The 22,814-nt window shown below is 41.0% G+C and overlaps 1 protein-coding gene across 2 annotated transcripts in view; it reads right to left on the bottom strand.

The window, feature by feature from the left end:
- Positions 1–14,263: 14,263 nt before the first annotated feature.
- Positions 14,264–22,814, bottom strand: part of LOC126279013 (etoposide-induced protein 2.4 homolog) — a 36,338-nt gene continuing 27,787 nt past the window's right edge. The window contains exon 7 of one of the 2 annotated variants that reach the window (XM_049979396.1): positions 14,264–14,952. In XM_049979396.1, the coding sequence (XP_049835353.1) occupies positions 14,850–14,952 (103 nt within the window). In that variant the 3' untranslated portion in view covers positions 14,264–14,849. The remainder of the gene's footprint in view (positions 14,953–22,814) is intronic. The other variant, XM_049979397.1, reaches the window with a different exon arrangement.

Genomic DNA, 22,814 nt, shown 5'->3' with positions numbered 1-22,814 from the left:
TAATGCAATTGCACAGAGTATGGCAAGAAAATGGTGTCTTATTTTGAGGATGATTGTTTTGACATTAGTGACTCTCCGCATTCAGGAAGACTGGCTGGTTGACTGGTTTGTAGGAGGGGACCAAACAGCGAGGTTATCGGTCCCATTGGTTATTAGAAGGATGGGGAAAAAAGGATGGGGAAAAAAGGATGGGGAAAAAAGTCGGCCGTGCCCTATCAAACGAATCATCCTGGCATTTACCTGAAGCGATTTAGGGAAATCAAAGAAAACTTAAATCTTTAAGAAGATTTATGGGGTTTGACAAAGATTGTTTAAATGCATTGATTCACAATAGTCCACATCAGTGTACTTGAGAATGGGCAAATGTGTTGAACTGTCATCATTCCACCATCATGCAATATCTACATGCGGTAGGGAAGGTTCAAAAACCAGGTGTATGGATACAGCATGTATTCTCGCACAACCACAAGCACCAGAACGAAGATGAAGAATGCAAGAGAAGAGCTGGCAGTGAAACAATGTTGGCCAACCGTGCGCTGGTTAGGACCACACCACAACAGGAGGGGCATCTACAAGAGAAGAATATAAGTGCCACTCCTGCCAGCCATGGTTGCTCAGTACTGGGACAGTTTTCACAAAGAATTAGCATGGCCTAGCAGGGAACGCAACGATAGCAGTTATTAGTGATCCACAACTGTATGATAACAGATCGTATGATCTGTACAATGTATGTAATGAGACTAATAAATCACATTTTATGTATAGCAAAGGACTCTGATTTATTATGCATATCACCCATCGCTTGCGGCATCATTGTAAATACAAGCTAAGTATTTTCATTCTTATTATTTGTAATAAAAACAATTAATTTTATTTGCTTGAATTGTTGTATAGCATACCGAGAACGCAGCATCCCTTAGACACCCTATATGAGATAAGTGGACAAGACCCCACAGCATGCTCCAAGCCAAAATCACAAAAATCAGCAACTCTGCTTGCTTGTCATCAACTGGCTTGTGACCACCACCAATCATTCCTGAATTGATCCTGGTAATGAGAAATAGTGTCTTTATGGTAACATCTGTGCACATCCACAAAAGACAATGTTTTGTGTCTCGTGGTGTACTAAGAATTGCTTCCCCGAGGTGTAACCATCACTGCTGACATTTATTGTCAGCAACTGAGATGTCTTGCAGACTCAATCCAAGAACAATGACCAGGAAGACTGTGTGAAGTGATGCTACTCTACGATAGAGCCCATCCACATTCTGATAGACTGACAAAAACCACTATACAGGAGTCACACTGGGAAGTAATTCCACACTCATCTTATTCACCTAATCTTGTGCCCTCAAATTTTCAACTTTTCCAGCCTCTACCGAACAACATTTGAGGAACTCCCTTTCCGGATGCAAACGTGCTACAAACATGACTTGAGACTTCTTTACCTCCAGAACAAATTCTACAGTCATGGAATCAAAAAGTTACCCAGCATTGGCAGACAATTGAATAGTGAAGGAGACATATTATTGATGACTTAAATCTCTGTTATGTACATCAGTTGCATTTCTTAAACTTATACAAGAACACTACAAATTTATGCACCAGCATCATAACAGCAGCTAGACTCTGTCAACAGTGGTTCCTGAAATTGTTGGCTGAGAAGACTACACCCAAGTTCACAAGTACAAAATAGCTATCTCAGTGGAGGAAATGAGTGATAAGCATTGGAGCAACTCGAAATAATTATGAAATTGTCTATCTGTGGATGTTCAATCATTTTACAGAAGCCAGAAACAATGGACATCAAGTTACTACACAGCATTGGGGCAGTTTGCAATGGCTGGAGCAGCCACATTACAGCCAGAAACTTTTGAATTCAAAGCTCTTAAAACCTGATACAATTCTATCAAGAAGAAACACAGAATTCGGCATCTTCATATCACCAAACAAGTCAGCACCAAAGACAAGCATTGTTGTAGTTATGGTCTTCAGCTGAAGACTGGTTTGATGCAGCTCTATCCTGCAAAAACCTCATCATCTCCCAAATAACTACTGCAACCTACATCCATTTGAATCTGCTTACTGCTTTCAGTCTTCTACATCTATACTCGACATGCCACCTTGCAGTGTGTGACAGAGGATACTTTGTGTACCAGTGTTACTTCACCCTTTTCCTGTTCCAGTTGCATATGGTTCATTGAAAGAACAGTTGCTGGTAAGCCTCCTTGTGGGCTCAAATCTCTCTAACTTCATATTCATGCTCTTTCTGCAAGATTGTGTAGGAGGAAGCAATATATTAGTTGACTCTTCTAGCAATGTACACTCTCAGAACTTTGACAACAGTCCGTAATGTGACGCACAATGCCTCTCTTGCAGCTTAGCTGAGCATCTCCATGACACTTTTGCACTTACTAAATGAACCTGTAATGAAATGTGCTGCTCTTCTTTGGATATTCTCTATTTTGTTTATCAGTCCTATCTGGTACGGATCCCATAAAGATGAGCAATAGTCAAGTATTTATCGCACTAGGGTTTTCTAAGTTATCTCCTTTGTGAGTGAAGTACTCGTCCTGAGGAGTCTTCAAATGAATCTCAGCCTGATATATGCCTTACATACGATTAATTTTATGTTGTTGTTACACTTCAAATCACTCCATGCGCATAACCCTAGATGTTTATGGAATAACTGCTTCCAACGATTGTTCTGCAATTTTGTACTCTGCCTACTTATTCACAATATATTACATTTGATTATGTTGATGATCAATTACCAATCCCTGCACCAGGTGTTGATCCCTTCTCTTTTATTCTGTTCAGTACCTCCTCATTAGTTATGTGATCTGCTGGTCTAATATTCTACACTCATATCTCACGGACAGGAGTTTCAACACCGGTGCAGGGCAAACAATCGACACGACATGGTATACAGGCAGGAGTACCCCAAGGAAGTATCCTAGGGCCCTTACTGTTTAACCTCTACATTAACGACCTCCCAGCTACACATAACACGACGGTAACAATCTACGCGGATGACACTGCCATCCTCGCGCAAGATTGGAAGCCGTCTAACATTAACTCGCGACTACAGACTGCACTCAGAACGGCGCAGCCTTGGCTGGTGAAATGGCGTGTTAGAGTAAACGTCGACAAGTGCGAGGCCGTTCTGTTCACTAGAAGACCGAAGCAACTGCGCAAACACCAGTACTGCAACCCAATAACACTACACACACGCCCAATACGTTTCCGCGAGAAGGTCAAATACCTCGGTGTCTGGCTGGACAGGAAACTACTCTGGGGGGACCACATCCAACACGTGACCAACAAAGCTAACGCGAGGCTCAAACAACTCTACCCTATGCTTAACAGGCGTAGCACACTGAACAGGAGGGTGTCTAGGTCCATGTACATGACACTTATTAGACCCCTGATGACGTACGCAGCCCCTGTCTGGGGATACACTGCGCCAACTCGCCTGCGCCGTCTGCAGCTCATACAGAACAAAGTGCTCAAAATCATAAGCAACACTCCATGCTACACACGCATCGCGGACCTTCACCGGGAATACCGGCTAGATACCATCTTGCGGTTATTCGAAAAACTCTCCACATGACTGTACAATAACATGAGACACTCGCGCAACCCGTTTATTCTTTCTCTGAGTAACTATGACCACAATCATAGATGGAAGTTTAACAAACCAAAGACATTACTGGCTAGGAACTAAACATCTATGGTCCATAGAACGCTAACACGACAGTACTGGTGACCCCCTGCAACACAGTTATTACTGGGAACCCAGATGTGCAACCAGCCGAAAATCAGGCAACCGCAGGGAAACCATACTGTACACAGCACGCAAACCAGCCACACACACCCCCTACACCGTCTGTGAGCCGATCAATGACCGAACGCCCACAAATCTATAACGACCTTGAACTGTCGCATGGACGCAGCAACCGCAGTAAGCGCCGCAACAAGCTCCAACAACGACAAAGGTAATGATGCACGATACCTCGAACTAACACAACCACACCTTGCATGCACTGTCGCAGATAGCAAGCCGCTACTGCCCTTACTACCCGTCCTAATGTCGCAGAGGTTTTTTTCCCTTGGCTCTTGCCTAGGCACTTTTTTTCCTCTGCCCTTACAACCGCTACCCTTATATCGTTTTCGACCACTTCTATCTCCAGATGGACCATGTTAATGAGTAATCTTACTCAGACGCATGGACAACATCACAGCCCGCATCCTGTGACGCCCAATTCAAAAAACTAACATGTTTACGGAGGTGACAGTAGAACTTTTGGTCTGGTCACCACGTTGGTGTGGGCGTGGAGGAGCCCCATCCTTTGTTATGGTCTAATATTCAGCATTCTTCCTTAGCACTACAATTCAAAATCTTCTATTCTCTTTTTGTCTGAAATGCTTATTGTCTGCAATTCAGTTTGCACAAGGCCACAATCCAAACAAATACCATTTGACAGGACTTCCCAACACTTCAATTTATATTCGATGTTAAACAATTTCTCTATTCAGTAAAGCTTTTCTCGCCATTCCCAGTCTACAATTTATGATCTCCCTACTTCGGCTATCACCAGTTACCTTACTGCCTAAATAGCAAAATACCTTTATTACTTTTAGTTTCTCATTTCCCAATCTATTTCCCTCAGCATCACCTGATTTAATTCGACTGCCTTCCATTACCCTTGTTTTACCTTTGTTGATGTTCATATTATTTACTCCTTTGAAGATACTGACCATCCAATTCTACTGCTCTTCCAAATCCTTTGCTGCATCTAATAAAATTATGTAATTGGGAAACCTCTTCCACTTGAACTTTAATTCCTTCTCCAAATTTTTCTTTGGTTTCCTTTACTGATTCCTCATTGTACAGATTGAACAACATCGGGGATAGGTTACAATCCTGTTTCACTCCTTTCTCAAACAATACTTCCCTTTCATGCCTTTGACTCTTGTAACTGCCACCTGGTTTCTGTACAAGCTTTAAATAACCTTTCACTCCTGTATTTTACCTCTGTTACCTTAAGAATTTTAAAGAGTGTATATTTGATGAATAATTGGGAGCAGAAAGACTGTTTCAACTTCAAACCTCAACTATAACTCTGGACTTCAACCCTGATTTTTTAAGAAATACAGATCAAACCTCAAATAAGTATCAGATCTCTAGTAAGAGAACATTACACAAGTTGACATGTGTTCCGGTGTTTGGAAAGTAAGTGGTATTCTTCACTAACTTGTCAACCCTGAACATAAAATTGATATCAGTTTTTTCCCATTACCCTCAGTTTTCTTTACACAGCTACCCCTCCTCCCAACCTACTATTGGCTGCAAAATCTGTGTTATGTAGTGTAACTTAAATTCTTATTATATAATTAAAAGATATATCTGCCTCAGAGCCTTGAAAAATGAGCTGCTACTGCTTCTCTATTATTTACTGTAAGCTACATTGCATTGTTTGTAGGTCGGTGGATTAGAGAGGATAATGAGCTTCACAGGTAGAACAATGTGCTTACGTGTGTTGTTGTGAGTTGTGTCACTTCACTGAAACTGTGTTAAAAATGTAAGGATGGCAGTGTGTGAATAGCCCAGATACATTTTGCTATATCTGTGGAACTTGTGTGATAAGTACAAGGTGTCGAAAATAATACAATTTGTGCAGAAATCATATTCTGCTTATTTCAGCATGAAGCTCAGAGACCGGAACAACACACATTGTGTGTCATATATGCATGGAGCAATTAAGGAAGAGGAGTGAAGGTAAAATCAACTGCTTTAACTTCACTATTCACATAGTATGGTGTGAACAGAAGAATCGAGTTGATGAGTGTTACTTCTGTATGACAAAAGTAATAGGATACAACAGAAGAAACATGAACAAAATTTTGTATCCAAACTTAGACTCTGTGATCAGACCAGTTCCTCACGGACCAGGGCTACCGATCCCTTCTCCACCAACATCAATGGATACATTGAATTCTCCGAACCAGATATAAGTCAAGAAAGTAGTAAATCTGACTATTACAAGTGTGATATCGATAGCAACCCAAAACCTCCTACTCAAACAGAAGTTCACAATTTGCTGAAAGACTTGGGACTCTCAAAAAGAGACAGTTCAACTCCTGGGATCATGTCTCAGTAAAACTAATTTTACTTGTTCATGGTACAGTATATTCAATATACAGAAATTAATGTACAGAAATTGTGATAAATATGTAGGAATTTTTTGTTGAAGATGGTTTAATGTTGTTCTGCAAAGACATTGCCTGATTAATGACAAAACTCGGAGCTCAGAAGTAAGAGAGTAAGCAATGGAGATTATTTATATATTCTTCAAAGCAAAGTTTGAAAGCACTGTTGCTAGATATTGGAAATGAGCTAGGATCGGTTCCAACAGTGTATTCAGTGCACTTCAAAGAGACATGCAGTACCATGAAAGTACTCCTATGAACACCGTGGCTTGTGAGTGGTAATTTTAAAGTGACTGGCTTTCTTCTTGGCCAGCAATCAGGGTACCACTGGAGTAGGCGAGAGTAGTCTAAGATGCAAAACCTGATAGTAGGACTGAAGAACATTGTGACTGAATATATGGTTAATCCAGATCACATTTTATTGCTTCCACCACACATCAAATTTGGACTGATGAAGCAATATGTGAAAGCACTGGGCAAAACAGGAAACTTACCAATACTTGTGTAGCCAATTCCCAAACCTATCAGCTGCAAAGTTGAAAGAAGAGATTTGTTGGACCAGATATACCTAAGTTGATATCTGATGAGTACTTTGAAAATACTGTAACAGAAACGCAACAGCAAGCTTGGAGAAGTTTTACAAATTTTGTGCATGTTACTTTGGACAGAATAAGCAGCCTGATTACAAGGACATATTGGAAGATATTCTACAATCATTTAAACAGTTATGATGCAAGGTCCCTCTAAAACTACATTTTCTTATGTCACACTTACACAATTTTCAAGAAAATTTGGCTGACACATAAGAGGAACATGGTGAAGAGTTCCATCAGGGACTACAGGAGAGCTTCTGTGAAGTTTGGAAGGTAGGAGATGAGGTACTGGCGGAAATAAAGCTGTAAGGACAGATTGTGAGTCATGCCTGGGTAGCTCAGTCTGTAGAATACCAGACTGTGAAAGGCAAAGGTTCAGAGTTCAAGTCTCGGTCTAGCACACATTTTTAATCTCCCAGAAAAGTTTCATATCAGGGCTCACTCTGCTGCAGAGGGAAGATTTCAGTCTGAAAGCTGTTACTAACAGTTTTTGTTTGACTTCAAGAAGTCAATGGCAAATTTAGTCCTTCAGACCAACAAACACTTATTTCTTCTTCTTCTTCTTCTTCTTCTTCTTCCTCCAATAATTGATAATGTCACCAAAAATATTGATGTCATATACTTCCATGACTAATAAAAATAAGAGAGAAAAAAAGAAAAGAACAACTTAAGATAGAATCTGAACACAGAATGAAATAATTTGAATCTGTGCTCTTGACTACTGCACTACCAATTCACTTCATTTCATGCCGCCCAAGCAAACTGATAAAGTTGTCCAAAATTTGTCATTTTCTGAGAAACTACTGAATGTCGGCACCTTTATTTTCACTCTTCTTACTCCCTGCGAAGTTTTGACTGTGTCTGGGCGTTTTCCTATTGTGAACACTTCACTAGAGAAGGGAAAGTTTGGCTGCTGAATTATCGAGTTTCTCAACATATTGCATGGACCATGAAAGACACCTCAGGTGGTGTAGCTACAAAGCACAGAGTGTACTTGGAAGAGGCACCATTTGCAGTTGGTTTGCCAATTTTTCCATCTAACACTATCAGAATTTTAAGCAGGGAGATGAGATCCTTCCTTACTACGACTGGCTTTTAGGAACTATCCTAGCTAATCTTATAGTGTATGAAGTAAAGAGCAAGATTACTATTGGAATTTTGCCAGTGGCTCCAAAATGATGGTAGTTGTGTCCTCTGCTAAGAACCGAGGTAGCTTTGCGCTATCTATAGATGGTGTGGGAACCTCCATGAGACTGGACAGTGTTCTGCTTCCTTGGGTTCCCAACTTTTGCATCACAGCTCCTCTTGAAGTGGCGAAGGCTGTGGTTTCAGATGGTCTCCTCATGTGTGGAGACTGTAGGTTTTGGCAATTATCTAGGGCCACTCCTAGCTTCAGAGCATAAGTTTCTTTTTTCGCCACTGTCACTGTTGAATTGAGGTGGCATGTGAGGTAGCCATCCTCAACCTCGATGGTGAGTAGCTTCTTGCCTTGCTGCCCTGAATAAGCACTGGCTGATGCACACGAGCATATTACTAGAGTGAGCTTGCAGTGTTATCTCCTCGTGTGATTTAGCAGTGACATGAAATGGCGGAACACATTACAGCAATGATGCTCCGAACTTGCCGTCGCAATGAGACAATTGTTTTCACTGATCGTGGCAGCAATCTCACCAGTCGTCACAAAGCAGCAGTCATTGTAGGTGAATGGTGCAGTGTACACATGTTTGCAACCGTAAAAACAGCTGCCATCAGCCTACCTACGATGCAGCCAGTTTGGATGTGGAACTGTTCATTGAAGAGATGAAGAAATACCCTGATTTGGGTGATGTCTCACAAGGAATATCACAATAGGATTAAGAAGGGAACTGCAAGGTTTCAAGTGAGTGAAAAGCTTTGTCAGGATTTTGCTGTGCAACTGGATCAGAAGAATAAAATAAAGGTAAGTACCACTGTTGAACTATTGTGTGTTTGTGCTCTAATAGTGATGTTTTTGCTTGAATATGGTCATTCAAAAATTGAAATAGCACAAAGCAGCAAATGGTTTGCTCCTTGGCCTGGAGCATTTCATATGAATGAACAAATCTTCAGTTAACAATAATAGTTTAAAAATGTTGTTAACCCAGCCAGTTCAATGCTTTATTGCTTTACTGTAGTGCAGCCACAAAATACATAATTACACATTTAAATACTGACATAAATTAGTCTTTCACATTTGGCTATAAATTGATTTAGCATTCTAATATTTTACACAGCTTAGAGTTTTCGAAGATGGCCTTTTCAAATTTTCTGCCATGATATCTAACATCCATATAGCTGAACAAACAGTTTGCACCAGTGACAATGAACAATACTACAGACTGGAACTTCTTGCAGTTGAAGAACCCAGAAGCACTGAAATCTGGTTTATCTATTCTAACTTACTTGCCATCCCACACACCCAAGCAGCTGGGGAAGTTCACAGTGTTGTGTGGCCAATTCTGTAGTGATATTACAAATAAATCTGAGTGCAGCCACTACCCAAGTATACGAAAAGGATGCATATTAACTTAATAATAATAATAATAATAATAATAATGTCATGGAAATGTGGAAGGACATTGAAGATACCAACACAACATGTGAGAAGAAATACAAAATGAGGACAAGAGGCAATTTCAGCAGGTAAGTACATTTTGCTCGACAACTATCAGGCCGGTAGTGAATCTCTGGATAGCCTGGATACTAAAACAAGTACATTAACACCAATTGCACAGAGTAAGCCTTGGAAGAATTTGGACAATGTTTCCTAATAGCGCAGGGAAATTTGAAGTTTCCTTATTAAAAATCATGAGTTCTCCCATACCGCCAGCTACATAAAAAGCACCAGATGATGATAAATCATTTTTTGAACCACTGCTCCATCCACATAAAACATTGCCACTGAATCGCAAATTGGAGCTTAGATGCAAGGTGGTTAAGTTACCGCACAGGTTCATGACCGTGAATGAGCACTTCAAGCTCAATGCTCCATCTCCTCAGCAGAGTTTACCTACTGATCATTTTCCAGATTGCAACAATCAAGCCAGTATACTGTTTCATGATTTGTGTGCCTAGACTCATACACAAGCCATTTCCCAGCTACATCACGATTAGGCCTTCTTCCTACAGCAGAAAACAGTGAAGATTCTGTGGGCACTTTTAATAATAATACTCATCAAGTACAGTTGCAAGTGGATTCCAATTGACCTTATAGAAAAAATATATATATTTTTTTACTTACATTTCAAATAAACGTTTTGTTACGAGGTGTGTGTGTCTATTGTTTGGCAGCCCTATACACATTCTTGTATCGCATTAACTTTCTCCACAACATCAATAATGTTCTTCATTTAATAATTTAGACTACTTATGAAAAATATTTTGCCTAGTCCTAATGCACAGAAGCTGGCATGTTGCCATATAGCAAAATATATTACCACATACTTGTTAGCAAAATTCCAAAGCTCATTAATAGGTTGAAAAAATACCATTGAGGCAAGATTATCATTTACAACTTCGTTCCAATTTGTTAACTGTATTTTAGCTTTTGTTTAAAATAACCAACAGGATGTGAATACTTAAATACTCTCTACTTATCTCATAGTCACAGTCAACATTTTGAGCCTCATTGCAGAGTCTGTGCTCTTGATGAATGATTGCAGCTTTACTGGTAATTCATCAAACGGCTGTACACTCATTCAAAAGTAATTATAGAATTTACTTTCATTGTCTCTTAAATCTATGAATAGTGTCACAAATACTCCTTTCAGCAGCCATTAACTAACCAGTGGGAGTCCAAAACCTCCTCTTGCATTTCTTAAATGTATTCAAAGTTGAAATAAGCAAACACTGTTTTGTCTTCTGCCTACATCTTTAGTGGGTGTCTTTCCAATCTAGTACTGGTGTGCAATTATCACTTTGATGCCACTGTGTGTGCACTGAAATTCTTTCTGACACCACGCTCTCACTGCGAGCTGTTTCTCACTCGTCTGCATCAAGCCTAACCCACCTTGAAGCAAGAATGCTGCCATAATACCTGGGCTACTTGTGTGGGCTAGAGAAGGTCCAACAGTTTCCTGTGGCTTCACCCATATAACAACTTGACTGGTAATAGGATAGGAACTGTGGAAAGGAAAAAAGAGTGCATATAGTTGCTCAGATGTTGGCGAACACAGGCAGAGGACTCCTCTGTGGAAACTGCATAATCCAGCATTGTAATAACTGAGTATATGGGGGCATGATCAGTAGAAGCAATAAGATGGATTTATGCGACAGGTTTTGGGATGGACTTAATGTGTTGGACCTAAGGGTTGCTCTCTCTCTCTCTCTCTCTCTCTCTCTCTCTCTCTCTCTCTCTCTCTCTCTCTCTTTGTGGTTGCAGTGGTAGGATGATACAAATAAAGTGAGTAAGTGAAGGTGTTGGATACCCTCAACTGGTGTATATGACTGTGGAGGTATCTACACACATATACTCCACAAGACACTGTACAGTTCATGGTAGGGGTTGATTCAAACCAATTTAGCAACTCTCTCTCCTATTCGCTTTGGTTACAGGGCAGGGGAAATACAACTGTCTATATGCATCAGCTTGTGCTCTAATATTTATCACTCTCAAGATTTTTAAGAGAGAGAGAGGTAAAACGGTCACAGTAGAAATTTTGTACAGCCTACCTTCAACATCAGTTTCCTATTTTTACCACAAGAACAATGTCACATTTCTACCAAAGATTCCCAATTGAAATCCCTGGGAACCTAATACACTTTTGTATGGACTTTAGAGAGACCTCTTACAGTCCTAGTGGTTCATCTCTGATTTAGTTTCACTTAGTTTCATGTCTGTTGTAACGCTTACTTGATATGGAGTCCAATTACTGGAGCTGTATTCTAAAACTGGTACACTAGTGTCTATACAGATGGACTGCACTTTCCCAGTAATCTTTTCAGAACCAGTGGCTCCTTCTTCTGGCAGAAGAGTTAAAGGGGAAGGAAGAGGGGTGAAGGAAAAGGAATAGAAAGGTTTAGGGAAAGGGGTGCAGTTCAGAAAAGTCACCCACAACCCTGGGTTAGGGGAGACTTACCAGATGGCAGTACATCTCCCCTGACCCAGGGTTCTGGGTAGTTTTTATGGACTGTATCCCTTTCCCCAAAGCTGTCCAGTCCTTTCCCTTCACCCCTCTTCCTTCCCCTTCAACTCTTCTTCTTCTTCTGCCATAAGAAGGAGACACTGGCTGCAGAAGCTTGTAAAAGTTAAACCTGTTTGTGTGTGTGTTCCCCTGCTGCCACTTGGCGAGTAGATGTTTTATCTATCCATTTACATTATATTGTCAATAACTGGTTATTTTTGTTGTTAGACTACAAGTTTATCTCATTTCATGTCACTGTTTAGTATTATATGTACATATTGAAGAAACATGGCAGGCTCTAGAAGTTCACATGCAGTGTTATCATTGGATACTATCAGCTTCTTTCTCTTTTTTGCACAGCTGATGGCATTTTCATTTCTGCTGAGCATTTGCCATCCCTTGTAACATCCTGGATTCTACTGTGAAAAGGAACCTTTGAGTGAATTATATATTTGCAAAGATATTCTGGAAGAGTGAAAGCTCTCTTTGTTACGAGGCAACAAATGTGTAATTACTTCAAGTGCCCATTGGAAAATGTAGGTATATTGAATCTACTATTTGTAAGCTATCGTGTGTGAATGGGATATAAGCCGCTTCACACAAGTGTTTTTTTTTTTTTTTTTTTTTTTTTTTTTTTTTTTTTTTTTTTTTTACCTGCAACAATTCTTAGAGACAAGCTACTTTTCCTCTAGGAGCTATGGTCATTCACTGGGGTACTGACATGTAATTCTGAAAATCCATTCTTTTACACTTCCAATGAACTTCAGTAGTCACCTGTGCTACTTTATGTCATGAGAAATTATTCACTAATTCTTTTCAGGCCTATTGGCTTGTTTGCTTTGAGTAGCCTCGATGTTTCCCAATACTTTCAATATCATCCATTTGATCAATTTGCAAGTTTGTGCAGCAGACAAATATTGGTATGGTAATAGGATCCTCTCACAAGAATAAATGTGTAATATAATATTTTGACTTGTCATCCCAGTTTCAAAGACAGATTCATAAAGACTGGATGGAAGCTCTGTATTTGATCAATGGGACAGAAAAGGGGGGCAAAAAGGGTAGATCCATTACATTTACTTGGCCACGCATTGCATACTCTACCACCAGAATAATTATTGTCAAAGCATTTGTTACAGAAGAAATGTCATGAGTTCAATAAAAAAAACAGAAAGTTTTCTGGCTATAATGGTTTTTTAATCGGAGTACTAAAATGGCGTGCAGATTTGCTAACACGCTGTTTGAATTACCTTTGTAAGCAGGCAGCAGGTCAAGATGTATTTTTTGAATGATTACCTGTAGTAACACCTATGTACGAAAGTGTAGGAAAGCAGGTAAGCAATTAATTTCTAATTAGAGACCCATCTCATTCCGTCCCATGTTTTCAAACTCAGTCCTGGTCAATATGAACTATTATTTGAATTCCTTAAGCTCCTGCCAACATCAGTGTTTAACAGATTTTAGCCTGCTACCATGCAACATTGTTCCAAATACATTACCCGTCATAAAATCTGGAAGTGTAATAACTTACAGACATCATGTATTGATGTTAAATGCCTGCACGTAAAGAGCACTGTCGAGCAAATAAGATGTAGAGTTCTGCTCACCACACTGCCATTATCTAACATGCCTATTAGATTGATAAAAGAATAAAATAAGTTCTACAGATAAAACTATAATTATTAATGTGAAATGTGATCTTTTCCTTCAAGAAATAGTCCTATTGCATTAAAAATATATCTTACGCTGTTTCCTGTCTTCACCACAACCATCGCTGTCATTCACCTCCTTCAAAAGTGCTCTCAATCTCAAACAATCTGATATAGTTATGCTACCTCAATACTGTAGTGCCTATCTTACTACGTTTAACCTTCAAAATAAAATTATACCTCTTAATGAGTAGATTATGAGAGCACATTTAATTTGCTCAGTACTTATATGAAATAATGAAAATTAAATTTTATTTCCCCTGGGCTATTAGATAGGCAACTTGCAACTGGGACTGAATGCCACAAACTCAGTCACTCATTTAGTAATACTGATGGTTTGTTCATATTCTCATGTGTTTCTTTGATACATCAATTACATACGTGTGACAGTAACAACAGGCTCGAAACTTCAATTGAAGTAGGATTTATTTCAGCTGAGTTACGTAAACTAGTTGACGTTAAACTGCCTGATCTCAACTGGAGATGTATCACAAATCACACACAGTTTATGAAACCTCGATAAGGACATATTTTGTGTAGCTGCTCATTTCACAGTTAGAACTACAATGTGACTGTTTGTCAACTGCATGGAATACATTAATACTAAAACAAAGAAAAAAACATTGTTATATGTTGTATATATTTTATATCCATATCAATATCAGTATAAAAGTATAACTAAACAATATGCAAAAAATTTGTCAATGAGGCACAAAATCACTGCACATCTGTGAGCAGTGCATCAGAGTATACACCAACACAAGAGTAAAAAGGAGAAGTCTTATGACTAGAATTTCACAACTTTTAAAACACTCACTCTTTCTCTGTGCTGACTTACTTGGAAAAAATCACAGATTGTACATCACTTAGACATTTCTTAGGAAAAGAAGAGGAAAAACTAGTTCCTTCTCCACACTGTTATTGTACTGCTTACAGTACCATAACTCTGCATCAATGAAATTATAAAGCAAAACATGTAAATTATGCAAAACTGATCTGCTTCTGAATGGGCTCACTACGAATAAAGCCCAAAACCTGAAAGTTCTCTCTTTTTCAAGCAACTGTGATATGTTTTCAAAATAATTTGAAGTAGCACTAAAAGGAATTATAAAACACCTGTCTTTTAAAGTTGAGTTAATTACACAGATCAGTACATTTTCTGGTATATTAGATGGAACACTTGAAGGCAGTGATCATCTCTGTGCTTGTGATGGTGTGTGTTTTGTCCCAATAGTACGGTTGAATAGGGCATTCGATATTGCTATAACAGGTGAGAAAAGCTGCAGAGGATAATCACTGAAAAGAAAGCATACAATGGATTTTATTTTTTGTAAAAAAGTCATGTTATACAATAATCATATAAAAAAAGAGAATTTTGTCAATGTGTTTATCATTCTGAAAACTTCATTAGCTAGAAATATAGTCAAATGCTTATTAGATCCTTTCTACAGGATTGTGACAAAACCATCATGTAAAATATCAACTTTTTTCGCTAGTATGCACCATCTGAAAAGTACAGTGAGACAGTTCAATTGCAACTACTATCATTTCTGTCCAATGAAACAGTGAATGTGTTAAATGGAATTAGTGTTAACAATTTATTCATTCAGAAAACTCTTCAAAACATCAACTGGTATCAGCCTTCTCTAGCCACCATCAAATAAGGGCCAGAGCAAGCCCGTACCAGTTAATGTTTTGTGATTGCGTCAAATGAAAAAGTGTTCAGAAAATATGTTTGTGCCACCATTTTTATCCTCATCCTCAGTATTTATGCTTAATTAGCTTTCATATTTATTCTGAAAGACTGAGAGACCACAAATGTGAATGTGTAGTCCACTAATTGTGGCTGGTGTTTTCATGTCTTTAACCACTAATTCTAGTTCTTAGCCCATATCTCAGTCAGTGCATGGGGATCTTTTGGGAGTGGAGTGTGGTGGTTAGCAATGATAAATAGCAAGATGATGCAGAATGCACTGCATTTAAGAGAGAAACACAGTGAATCACTTCACAAATCAGGGTTGCCACAAGTTTCCCCAAGTGAATTTCTCTGACATTTCCCCAATTAGAATATTCTTCTGACAAATTTTGAGATCTCAGGGGTAAGCAAAGGTATAAGTTGACAAAAAAAATTAAGGACTTCCATATTTCTAAAGGTGTGAGCAAAAATCTTAAGTACTAATATCCACATCTTTTGTAAGTAGCTGTTTCTAGATGGAGAAAGCAAGCGAAATGGTATATGTTTTTCATTAAGACAACTGATGTTATTTTATTTCAATAAAACGAAACACATTTGGTAACAAAAATATGCATTCCGTTGGAGTCACAAGACAGATTTAAAATACTTTCACCGATTTCAGAAATAACCTGAGAAAAATGTAGGCCACTTGAAAGAAGTGTATATGGCACGGTAGAGTTGTGTAAGCCAAAACTATATGTGACCACCAATAAATGTTGGTTCTACTATATTCGTTATTGTCAGCTGTTACTCACTGTGTTATATCTATTATTTTAGGGGTATTGTGTGGTTTTTCATTCAAGAAATATGAGTGCATAGTGTACAAACTGCCAACAATTGCCACAATTTTCTTCTTCTTATCATCCATACTTTCTAATATACAAACTACTTTTGAAGTGCCAAAATGTACTAGAACAAATGTCTGTAAAATGCTGCAATGTATAATGTACTTGTGGTGAGACAGTCACAATTCCTGGAATCCATAGCCCACAGCCTAAGGCCTGCCGAGAAGCACCACAGTCCTGGGTCCACGGATAAAGCATGAAAATCAGCCGCATTATGCCATACACAAACAGAACGGCATTTGGGTAAATTGGTGAGACTAGATCTGACAGGTAGGGCTTGCACATTATAGGGAAACAATTGGGTTCAAATCGGAAGGCCTGATCTGTTAGAGATACCTACAGAAATGGCCTGAGGGTTTGGCCCATCATGGAAATCCACTTGTAGCTATTCACAAGCCACAAACACCATGTTGATGAAATGAGACCACGTTGGTCTACCTATGCAACAGATAACTTGTTCAAATACTCTGAGAATCAATAATAATGAGGATAGATAACAACTCACTGTAAAGATGATTGCTGAGCCACACATAGGCACGTAGAAAAGATAATCACACTTTCAGAACTAAACTTTTGGTTACAACCTTTGTTAGAAAGTGAGAGCACAGACACATTCACACAGACACAACTCATGCACACATGACCGCCATCTCTAGCCGCCGCAACTGCAGTCTCTGAGAATCGGATCCAAACAAACTATTCCTCAAGCCTCCCTGCCTCTTGTCGGCAGCTGCTAGACTAGCAACAAGAATTGGTGGCAGTGCTGACTGCAAGCAGAAGGGAGTGGTAGAAGTGCAGCCTGAGAGAAATGGCAGGAATGAGAAAAGCAGTAGTAATGAGGGAGTAGGGAAGCGGCGCATGCACTCAACTGTGCAGTCAGCGACAATGCATGACACCTCAGTAAACAAACCATTTCATCTACTGAGACAAAAACAAGATTTTCCAGTGTTTTTTTTTTTCTTTCTTCAATTTTCTCTGATATTTCCCTGACATGTTTGATTTCCAGGACTTATGGCAACCATGCAAATGCTCTTAATGTGAAACACAGAGCAATGCTGGAAGAAGCCACCACAAGGAACGACAGAAATGCGAGATGCTCTGTCGACACCTGAGTTTCAGTGACCAAAGACTGAAATGTTGCAGACAACATGTTTTGTAGTCCTGAATTTAAACTCATGCCCTATCCCATCCACAACCTTGTGGTGTGCAATGTATCCGTAGAAACAGTGGCCAACAATCTGTGCCACAACTAAAATCACAATCACTTTCTTCACAGCGATTGAAGCTAACCTCGACAAACAAACTAAAGACAAAAAAATTTCAGTTTCAGCGCTAAAAGCAAACTGTAATTTCTAACTTATCCTTGGTTACCTTGAACTATCCTCATACTGGCTACATGAGCATTACCAATGTAGCTGAACAAAAATAATCACAGTCTTTGCTTATAGAAATTTAAAAAAATTCCATGTTTTTGATGAGAGGGAAACCTACGACTTTTATAATGTTGGGTTTACACATTAATCACAGTGCCATGCCACTAAACTGTGAGATGATGTTATATATTACATTGGTGCACAAGTTCATAGCATTTGTGTTTTGCATATTGGTATTCAGGTTGTAAGGGTTTATTTATCAACTGCCATTTTTTATTTATAGTTCACAATTGCTATTTGAGTTTACATATTATCATTTGGAGATAGTAGGTGGTGCTCTGGATGGTAGAAAATGAAGTGGGAAGTGAATAAATCTGAACATTTCTGACATATTATTCTTGTTTTAAGTTCAGCAGAGGGGTGACAGCAGCAGAGGCACCAGAAATATTTGTACTGTGTATGGGGGCAATGTAATTGGCCTGAGCACAGCAAGAAAATAGTTCTCTCATTTTAAGGAGGATAATTTTGACATTAGTGATCCTTCATATTCAACAAGATCTTTGGGGTTTGATGAAGGCTACTTAAGTGCATTAATCCACAATGATTCATAACCAGGGTTGCCACAAGTTTCCCTAAGTGAAATTCCCTGATTTCCAGACATATTTTAGCGTTTTTCCCTGACAAATTTTTAGATTTATTGATTGATTAATTGAGGGGGTTTATGGGGCCAAATGGCGAGATCATCAGACCTGCAATTCCTAAGTTACTCACAGGAGAGAGAGGGTCAGTTAAAAGTGGATAGATCCAGTCAGAGATGTCAAACACACACAGCAAAAGGCATAAAAGGTTATAGCAAATCTAAAAGCTGGAAAAAAGAGTGATCTCCCCATGGGGGAGTGGTCATGGTTTCCCAGACTGAGAAAACGTGAAGAGAGGCCCCAACCACAATCACCATGCCTCTGCTCCAAGGGAAAGCAAAATATTACAACTGGAAATAACCACTTTCACAGAGGACCAGTTCAACCACCCATGAATTATCTGCTAATATTAAAATTAAGGAAGACTATACTTAGCATGAAGGGGACAATCTACCAATATGTGGGATATCGTCAGTCTGGCTCCACACAATGGGTGAGCCTGGTACGACCAATGTGTAGACGGCATAAAGCAGTGGACTCTTCCAAGGGGAGTGGAAGGAAGAGCACCAAAGCACAGCACTCTCCTTGATTGTGTGGAGTTTATTAGTGAGGGCAATGGTGTACCAGATGTCATTCCACTTTCAGGCAAAGAGAGATTTGACATACACTCATGCTCACAAATTAAGGATACATGGTGAAACAATGCACTGGTGGCCAGTTTGACCTGAGGTCATCGCATGGTGGAGCTGGCAGCAGTCCACATACGCAGAGGTCTGTTGATGCATGTCAGAGTACGGTGCTGCGAGTAAGTGTGTAGAAGTTTACACATGTGCTAATGGTGACTGTGTATTGAAAATGGCGCAAAGAACACCTATTGATGATGTTATGAGGGGTAGAATACTAGGGCGACTGGAGGCTGGTCAAACACAGCAGGTCGTAGCACGGGCCCTCCGTGTGCCACAAAGTGTGATCTGAAGATTATCGCAGTGATTCCAGCATAAAAGAAACATGTCCAGGCGCTACAGTACGGGACATCCACAGTTTACACCACCACCCGAAGACCGATATCTCACCATCAGTGCCCGCAGACGGCCACGGACTACTGCAGGTATCCTTGCTCGGGACCTTACCGCAGCCACTGGAACAGTTGTCTCCAGACACACAGTCTATATATGACTAAACAGACATGGTTCGTTCGCCTGGACACATGCAAGGTGCATTCCACTGACCTCTGATCACAGGAGAGCCCGTAAAACCTGGTGTCAAGAACACAGTACATGGGTCATTGGAACATTGATCTCAGGCTATGTTCACGCAGACGAGTTCAGGTATAGTCTGAACAGCGATTTTTGCTGGATTTTCATCTCGCGTGAACCAGGAACCAGATACCAACCCATTAATGTCCTTGAAATGGACCCATATGGAGGTCGTGGTTTGATGGTGTGGGGTGTGATTATGATTGGCGCACATACACCCCTGCATGTCTTTGACAGAGGAACTGTCACAGGTCAGTTGTATCGGAGAGTAATTTTGCACCAGTATGTCTGCCTTTTAAGGGGTGCAGCGGGCCCCATCTTCCTCCTGATGGATAACAACACATGGCCCCACTGAACTGCCATCAAGGAGGAGTACCTTGAAACAGAAGATCTCAGGTGAATGGAGTGGCCTTCCTGTTCTCCAGACATAAACCCAATCGAGCACGTCTGGGATGCTCTCAGTCAATGTATTGCTGCATGTCTTCAAACCCCTACGACACTTAAGGAGCTCTGACAGACACTGGTGCAAGAATGGGAGGCTATACCCCAGCAGCTGCTCGACCACCTGATCCAGAGTATGCTAACGTGTTGTGTGGCCTGTGTACATGTGCACGGTGATCATATCCCATACTGATGTCGCGGTACATGCGCAGGAAAAGTGGTGTTGTGTAACACCAGGTGTTTTGGGACAGTTTTCTCGACTTATCACCGATACCGCGGACTTGATCTGTGTCGTGTTTGTTTCCTATGTGCCTACGCTATCAGCACCAGCTTTGTGTAGTGCCACGTTGTGTGGCACCACATTCTACAACTGTCCTTAATTTATGAGCATGAGTGTAGATCTGCTTATCTGCAGCTGGAGTCACGAAAGGGAATTGAACGTGAGTATCAGCTTATCTAGCCAAACAGTCAGCCCATCCATTCCCTTGGATATGCACGTGACTTGGGACTCAGAGAAAGACAACTGAGCAGGCGGCACGGCCAAAGAAGGAGAGGTCATGAACAGCAGAGATCAAAGGAAGACAAGAGTAGCAAGGTGCTCAATGAGTCGCTACATGTTAAAACACTGGAGGGAGGCCTGAGTAATAAAATGGTGCCCTGGTAACGGCTAGCAGCTCTGCTATGAACACACTACATGATTCCGGCAATAAATGGTGTTCTAAGCCAGTAGTAGGCATGAAAGTGTATCCAGATTTATCTGTTGCCTTAGAACCATCAGTGTAGAAGATGGTAGCAACCTGGAACTCTGCAAGGATGGAATGCACAAGATGCTGGAAGACCAAAGGGGTGACAGATACCTTAGGACTCTGGAATAGATCGATCCTAATCTGTGGTCTAGGCACCACCCAAGGCGGATTGTGAGAGGAAATACACGGGGCACATTTCAGTGAATGGAGATGGATATCCAGACAGAGGGAAGTGAGACGCATTCCAACCGGCAATCACACTCAGAGTCAGCAATCAGGAGAGAGACATCCCTCGCTTGCAAAGAGGACAGGGTATACGGAATGGTCAGGGAATCTGTGAATGGCGATCGTGTAAGAAACCATGAGTTGGTTTCATCCTATTCGTGGTGGGGGAATCCCCGCTTCTGTCAGAAGACTGTAAGCGGGACCAGTGCAAAAGGCACCAACAGCCAGACGCACCCCACAATGGTGAACAGGATCAAGTATTTTCAGAGCGGAAGGAGCAGCTGAGCCGTAAACCTGACTTCCATAACCTAGTCCGGACAAGACCAGATCACTGTAAAGATGGAGAAGGGTAGCATGGTCTGCACCCCATGATGTGTGGGCCAGGAGGTGGAGTCCACTCAGAGGTCCGTCGGGTGGCCCCTTGGAGCTGGCACTCAGCAGATGCTATCGAGTGGGAGTGCAAAAATCGTCAACATACAATGCCAGGGAACCTGAGAACCAACAGAGATTACAAGCCCACTGATGGCTATGAGGAAGAGTGTGACACTTAATACGGAACCCTTGAGATACCATTCCCCTGAATGCGAGGACTGCTGAATGAAGTGCCACTGGGACCAGGAAGAGCCAATGGGGGGGGAAACAAAAAAAAAAAAAATTTGGAAGGGGGCCATGAAAGCCCCAATCACAGAGGACAACTAAAATGCGATGATGCCAAGCCATGTGGTACTCCTTACGTAGGTCAAAGAAGACCTGACAAGATGCCAACAGTTAGTAACAGACAGTCGGACTGCAGTTTTGAATCTGAGTAAATGGTCAGTTCGATATCGTTCTTCCCAGAAGCCACACTAATACGCGAACAAAAGGCCCTGAGATACAAGTACACAACATAACTGGATGCTAGCCATCCACTCAAGCAATTTACAAAGTATGTTCGTCAGGCTAATTGGGCAGCAGCTGTCGAGAGATGTGGGTTCTTCCCAGGCTAAAGGATGGGGATAACTTCACTGTCTTGTCACTGTGAAATACTGCCTCAGTGTAAGGTCCAAGTTCTGGATCATCTAGTTGTGCCTGGAATCTGGGCCTGGGGCCGTGTCACGTGAAGAGGTAAGAGCCTGCAAGAATTCCCACTCAGTGAAGGGTTCAGCCTGGCGAGGGTTGAAACAGAAGGTGGGTCTGTTCAACTCTATGTTTCTGCCAGATAAAGGTGTCAAGATAGGAAGAGGATGCCAATGCTGTCGCAAAGTGTCTCGCGAGGTGTTCTGCAAGGACCAATGGATCAGTAGACAGAGCACCTTGGAGGGTAAGCCCCTGGACAGTTGACTGTCACTGGTGGCCCAGAAGACTACAGAGCTTGAACCGAACCTGCGATGAAAAGCCATATGTCCCCAGGGAGGAAACATACCATCCCCACATTCCTTTATACTCCGCTTAATAAGGTAATGGGACTCAGCACGGAGATGCTTAAAAGCAAGGAGGTTGGTCTGTGAATGGTGTCGTTTAAATTGTTGCAGTGCCTGTCAGCACTCCTGGACAGTGACTGCTACATCCTTGGTCCACCACGGGACTGGTCGACAAGAAGGGGGACCTGTGGATAGGGGGACAGCAGTGCCAGCAGCATGAAGAATAGTGGCAGAAATACCTTGCACGACAGCGTCAATGCAGCCCTAGAGAGAGGTATCAAAGTGCACAGAGCAGACGTATATAAAGGCCAGTTGGCCCTGCAGAATGCCCAAGGAGGCCGCCTGTCTGCCTGGCAGCGGCAGGGGAATAACAGAATCTCTGGAAAGTGGTCACTGTCACAAAGATCATCACAGCATGACCAATGTAGGCAAGTCACGAAGCAGGGAAGGAGATGGTGAGATCGAGAGCAGTAAAGGTTCCATGAGTGGCACTGAAGTG

Source organism: Schistocerca gregaria, chromosome 6, assembly GCF_023897955.1.
Source record: "Schistocerca gregaria isolate iqSchGreg1 chromosome 6, iqSchGreg1.2, whole genome shotgun sequence".
NCBI classification, from domain to species: Eukaryota; Metazoa; Arthropoda; class Insecta; order Orthoptera; family Acrididae; genus Schistocerca; species Schistocerca gregaria.
This window is presented reverse-complemented; position numbering and strand designations above follow the sequence as displayed.